Below are 6,000 nucleotides of genomic sequence, written 5' to 3' on the forward strand. Positions count from 1 at the left end.
AGAGCTGGCTTAGGCCATATTAATGCAGCGTGACACTTGCTGTGGTGACAAGGGGGGTGTCCTGCTCCTCTGGGGGGCTGAGAGAGGTCTGTGGGTGCTGCACAGCACACAGGGAGTCTGATAGCTGTGTTGTCATCCCCCCCACAACCCTGACACGTCCCCAGGTCACCTGGTAGCACAACATCAGAGAAGGGGTTTTGCTGCTGCCCGTAACCCTCAGCTCATCCCTGGACACAGCCCCGGCTCTGGGGACACAACTCCACCACAACCTCAGCTGCGTCCTGGTGTGATGGAGGGACCTCTGTGCTGCTGTTCTTGCATCCCCATGGGACCAGGACACTTCTCAGGGACCCCAAAAGTGTGGGAGGGTTATCAGAGGAGGATCCTGACACCTGGTACCCAGGTGTCCCCATGCTCAGGCTGAGGATGCTGCCGGGTGCTGCCCCATGTCATGTCACCAGCACCAGTCCCTGCCTGTCCCCAAAGCTCGGGGTCAGCCGCAGGAATGGCAGCGGGAAGGGGCTCCCGTGGTGTCCCCAGGACCCTCGCAGGGTCCCTCTGCGGTGTCGCTGGCTGTGGGGTGCAGGCGCTGCTTCTCTGGCGATGCAGACAGGCAAAGCCGGAGGTTTGTCAGTTATTGGAAGGCTGGTTTATCACGCATGGAAAGAGCCAACTGCAGCAGTTTTCAGCGGGTCGGGCGGCAGGGCGACTGGCCGGTTTGTTGGAGGGATAAAGTCTCTGGCTCCAAAACTCCTGAAGCAGGGCTGGCGGGTGCTTTGTTTGCAAGGGCCGGGCTGGGTCTTGGCATGCGTTTGGCTGATGCATGCAAACTCCAAATCTCCTTGCAACAAGCGCAACAAAGCGGGCGACTCGAATGTGAAAGCTAATGAAATAACTCCCCGACTTGGTGTTTGGGGAGACAAAGGCTATGGCTGATCAGCTGACCTTGGTTTTCATTGGGGTTTAATCCAGCATTCTCGCTTTGAATCACGCTTTAACTATTTTGTAAATAGTTTTGGCACCATTCTTCTGCAGCTCTGTATAAATTCCACCTCTCAGCCCCAGCCCTTCACTGGCTCAAGCGGGTACTGATATAACTGGTAAGATTTTTCTATTTATCACCCTCATTTTTGTCGTTGCCTTCTCTTGGCCCTGGTGCCGGAGCTCCCTCCTGCAGCACCGGGCAGAGGTGTGGGGCTGGCAGGGGGATGTGGGCACAAGGGGATGAGCAGTGGGGACCATCCTGTCCCTGCAGCCCAAACTGGGCACCCAGCTCAGGAGCATTCCTGCCTTGCTGCCCATTTTTTTTGTTTTTATTGGGAATGATCCTTTTTCACCTGTTTTGGAGCTTGCTCAGAGACGGGGGGATCTCACTGGGCTTGAGGATGAGGGTCTTTCATCAGGGTGACCCTGCACAGTCACATGCATGGCTGGAATGGGCGGTGGGAGCCTGGTGCTTCTCCTTGTCACCCCGTTCAGGCACCTGCATGGGACAGGGACCCCTCGGCTGTCACTGGCTGGGCAGGGACAGTGGGAGAAGCCCCAGTTGCAGGGGCTGGGTGCCCTGCGGAAGCCTTTTTGTGCAGCTCCGGGGTACGGGCAGGGGGGCCCTCCGGGGTACGGACACGGGGCCATGAGTACAGTCCTGGTTGCATCCTCCATGGCAGCTTTTAACCTTCCAAGTTTCCTGCCCCAGGCAGCGGACACGCCGGCTGATGATGGCTTCCGAGCACCAGATGCCAGCCTCCAAGCAGCAGCAACCCAGCTCCAAGGTCAGTGCGTGGCTTCTCCTCAGCTCTGCCATGAGGCTGGGGCATCCTTAGCCTCGCTGAGCACCCAGATCATTCTCTTGGGGTGTGTGGGGGTCCATTCCAGGCTGAGAGCAGCTGAGCTGCCACCATGCAGCCCCCACCAGCCCCTGCAGCACTCCCGGCTGGTGCTGAGCCCATGGCAGGGGGACAAGGGGATGGGCAGCGTGGTGGGGGGTGCACAGCATTTTGCTGGTGTCCCACGTCCCCAGAGCAGGCGGGGCGGGTGGGAACAGACCAACTCCACATCTCCCGCCACCTCTGCAGACTCAGCAGCTCTGGTCCCCACTGACCCATGAAATGTGGCTGAGCTGGCAGTTCTCAGCCCCTGGTGCCTCCCCGCTATGTGCTGGGTGCCCGGTTCGCTGCGTCCCACCAGCAGCCCCGAAGCTGCTCGGCTGTTTGAACCCCGGTGTGAGCACAGGTGTCCCTCTGCGAGCATCAGCAGGCACTGGGCTGGCGCTGGCAGGGACTCGCTGGCATCCAGGAGCGAGAGCAGCGTGCTCACGGGGATGGAAACGTTGGTTCACGCTCACAGGCTCGTTAAAAGCCACTGAAATGCAGGTTTGGGGGTGTGGGATGCAGCAGACATGGGGCTGCACTGAGTCGGTGCCTGGGGACAGTGTGTGCCCGCCTCATGGCGTGTCCCCCTCTGAGGTCCCTGCTCTCTCCCAGATTGCCATCTTCGAGCAGGAGAACTTCCAGGGCCGCTGCCATGAGCTCAGCGGCGCCTGCCACAACCTGAAGGAAGCCGGTGTGGACAAAGTGGGCTCCATCCTCGTGCACTCTGGACCGTACGTGCTCTGGGGCTGGGGGGCTGTGGTGGGGTGTGGGAGGGGGGCAGGGTGGGACGTGGAGGGGGTGTCCCTGCTGCTGGCACCCACAGCGCACCCAGGATTTCACGTTGCCACTGCTGCTGCGCTGTTGGCCCAACCTTGTCCCAGCGCCAAGGATGAGCAAGGGTGACAGTGCCCCTGGGCAGGCTGGTGTCCCCCAGCCCTGCTCAGCAGGGGGAGGCTGGAGGGCCTGCAGTTTGCATGTTCCCTGGTTCCCTGGTTCTGATTCCTTCCTTGTGGGTGCAGGGACAGGAGGGGATGGGACCCCCTCAGCAGTGCCGGTGGCACCTCCTTTCCTCATTCCCCTGCCGACCCCGGCATGCGGGGGGCTGGGGGGCTCAGGGCGGTGAGGAGCCCCTGAAAAGCACCCAGGGAAGCACAGTGGGGGTTCCCTGTCTGTACCCACGGCCGGCACCCAGGAACACCGGGGCAGCTGTGGAGCACTCTGGCAGGAGCACAGCCCTATGGGGGACACCTAGGTGACCACGTCCTACTGCAGGTCCCCAGAGGATGGGTGGCCACCATGTCACAGTATCCCCAGTGGCACCTCACCAGGCACCACGGGGCTTGTTTCCATTTCCACTAGGGAGTGGAGGGGTCTGTGTCCCGCGGGGAGGCACAGATGTGGGCTCAGCCCGGGTACGTTTGCCGGGGTCCCTGTCCCCACGCTGCTGCCCCATCTGAAGCTCGTCCCCTGCTCTCTTCCAGCTGGGTGGGCTACGAGCAGGCAAGCTGCAAAGGGGAGCAGTTTGTGTTTGAGAAGGGGGAGTACCCTCGCTGGGACTCCTGGACCAACAGCCGGAGAAGCGACAGCATCACTTCCCTGAGACCCATCAAAGTGGTGAGAGCACCCAGACAGCCACTACCCACCCGCCAGACCAAGGTCTGCAGCCAGAAATCTTCCCCAGCCTTCCCCCGCCCCCCAGCCCCGTGGCGAGGGGCACCCCCTCCTGTGCACCCTCGCCCCAGCCCTGGGGGCCCGGGGAGCCGGTGGGGGGTCGGAGGGAGCGCGGGGACGGGGACAGTGGCAGGTGGCCCCCAAGCGGAGGACATCTGCTGGTAAGTCTGGCAGTGCCTGCGCAGGCACCGGCTCTCGGAGCTGGATGGAGGGATGCGGAGCACCCCTGGTATCAGTGGGGGAGCAGCGGCACATGGTGCCAGCCCCTTGCTTCAGTTTCCCCATAGCCCTGAGCTTTATCCCCCTGTCCCAGCCCCGGGTGCTGGCGGCCGCTGACGCCCCGTTTCTGCTCTCCCCGCTGCAGGACAGCCAGGAGCACAAGATCGTGCTGTACGAAAACCCCAGCTTCACCGGCAAGAAGATTGAAATCATAGATGACGACGTGCCCAGCTTCCACGCACACGGCTACCAGGAGAAGGTCTCATCCGTGCGGGTGCAGAGCGGCACGTGAGTACCGGGGTGGTGGGACCTGGGCGATGCCGGAGCATAGTGTGGCTGAGCAGCCTTGGCCATGTCGTGCCGCGGCTGCTTGGCCAGGTGTCAGTGTGTGACCCCCCCGCTTGCCTCGGCAGGTGGGTGGGATACCAGTACCCTGGCTACCGGGGCTACCAGTACCTGTTTGAAAAGGGGGACTACAAGGACAGCTCAGACTTCGGCGCCCAGCACCCCCAGATCCAGTCGGTCAGGCGCATCCGGGACATGCAGTGGCACCAGCGCGGTGCCTACCACCCCACCAACTAGAGCCCCCAGCCCGCGCTGGGGCACGGGGAGCAGAGCAAGCTTGTCCCCGGCCACCGCTGTCCCCATGGCCTCACCTCCCACCCCCTCCGTGTGATGCGCACCGCTGCCGAAGCAACTGAATAAAGCTTGGAGTTTCAAAGTCCCGGCTTTGGCCCCGTCATTCCTGGGGGTGCTGCCAGCGGGGCGCCCATCCTGACTCATGCTCCCGGGCAGGGAGGGGGGCCCTTCGCTGCACTCCCGATTCTCCCAGTGCCACCCGCATCCCACCCTCCTGCTCACCACTAGCGGTGCTGCTGTGTTCACTGCCGGTGCTGACAGAGCGGGGAACTGCCCAGAGCTGGGGAGCTGGGGGCTCGGGAAGAGGGACAGGAGCTGCTCACCCCCCTGCAGCCACTGCCCCGGGGGGGTTCAGCCAGACCACAGTGGCCGTGGGACTCAGCCCTGTCCTGGGGGCCATTGCCAAGGGTGAGTGGCTCCTCGGCAGCCATATGTCCTGCGGCAAATGTCCCCAAAGCGTAGTGGTGACAAGGTGGAGGTTTGCCCTCCCAGACAGGATTCCTCCAAGACAAGTAATTGCTTTAATTATTAAGCATAATAAGCTTTAATTAGAAATTAGGAGCATGGGCCTGCCTGTGGCTGCTTGGCCACAGCATTTTGGTGTGAACACCAGGAAAACCAGGAATCGCAGGGTGATGGGGATGCACGTTGCCCCTCTCTATCGCCTCCTGTGCGCAGCCACCCCAGTGGGTGCAGTTTTGCCCCCCGAATCCTCCACGTTTCAGAGCACTTTCCACTGTGCACAAGATGACTGAGCCTGGTGTAAATCACTGGTTTGGCAAGGCCCAGCTCCACGGGATGATAATCTGAATTAATCATTCGCCAAATGTTGCTGTGAAATGTCAGCTCCTCGGTGAGTCGTGCTTTGGCAGCGTGCTGCCGCGTCGCCCCGACCGAGCCGCTTCCCTGAGAAAATCTGTGCCTTTCCCTCAATGGGGAAAAATCAGAATGATCCCAGAACTGAGAATTTCTCATGAAAAATGGGGGTTTAATGGAAGTAATTACACGTACCCTGCTGTGCTGCTGATGGGTAAGCTCTGTCTCATCTGGGCAGTTAGCTGTGAATCGTCAGTGGGAAATGGCGTCATCTGGGGGTGCAAACTGCTAAAATCAGTGATGAGGCTGAGCAGAGACCTGCAGCCAGGAACCAGGGCAGCCCCGCAGGGACCACAGAGCCCGGTGTGAGCAGTGAGGGGGTTCTGGGTGAAAATGCACCAAAAGCAGAATTGGAAAATGTGAGTGAGCCCAGAGGCACTCGTCTGGGACCTGTTGAGGGAGTTTCCTCAGTGGGTGGCTGAGTGCACCCAGGTGGGTGCCCTCAGGTCACCTCGATACAGCTTCAACTCTGCGAAGGTGGGTTTTTCCACTCTCTGGCTGCTCCCCAGGGCACTGAGGGCCACAAGGCTGCCCCAGGTGCCCGTGGCCAGGGGACTCAGCGATACCCTGCCCCCCTGGGTCCTGCTCGGTGGCATCACCTCCCCAAGATGTCACCCCTCGTTGCTGGCCCCAAGTTTTTGTGGCCTGAGCCACAAATGGGAGGAAACGGAGGTGCCAGGGGTTTGTGAGGGGGTGGGCTGTACCCGCTTGCCGCGGGGCTATG

At 61.4% G+C, this 6,000-nt stretch overlaps 1 protein-coding gene across 3 annotated transcripts; it reads left to right on the forward strand.

Annotated features, from left to right (window-relative positions):
• The first annotated feature begins 911 nt into the window (after positions 1–911).
• Positions 912–4,482, forward strand: CRYBB2 (crystallin beta B2). 3 transcript variants are annotated; one of them, XM_065033631.1, is made up of 6 exons: positions 912–1,100; positions 1,697–1,772; positions 2,484–2,602; positions 3,353–3,485; positions 3,907–4,049; positions 4,175–4,482. In XM_065033631.1, exons 2-6 carry the CDS (start codon positions 1,716–1,718, stop codon positions 4,341–4,343), a joined length of 621 nt encoding a protein of 206 aa, XP_064889703.1. In that variant the 5' UTR covers positions 912–1,100; positions 1,697–1,715; the 3' UTR covers positions 4,344–4,482. The 3 variants fall into 3 exon arrangements, with proteins under 3 accessions (XP_064889703.1, XP_064889702.1, XP_064889704.1); XM_065033630.1 differs by having other exon boundaries at positions 1,021–1,100; positions 3,353–3,527; XM_065033632.1 differs by having other exon boundaries at positions 1,077–1,100; positions 1,684–1,772.
• The last annotated feature ends 1,518 nt before the right edge of the window (positions 4,483–6,000 follow it).

The sequence above is a fragment of the Columba livia genome, chromosome 17 (genome assembly GCF_036013475.1).
Source record: "Columba livia isolate bColLiv1 breed racing homer chromosome 17, bColLiv1.pat.W.v2, whole genome shotgun sequence".
Taxonomy (NCBI): domain Eukaryota; kingdom Metazoa; phylum Chordata; class Aves; order Columbiformes; family Columbidae; genus Columba; species Columba livia.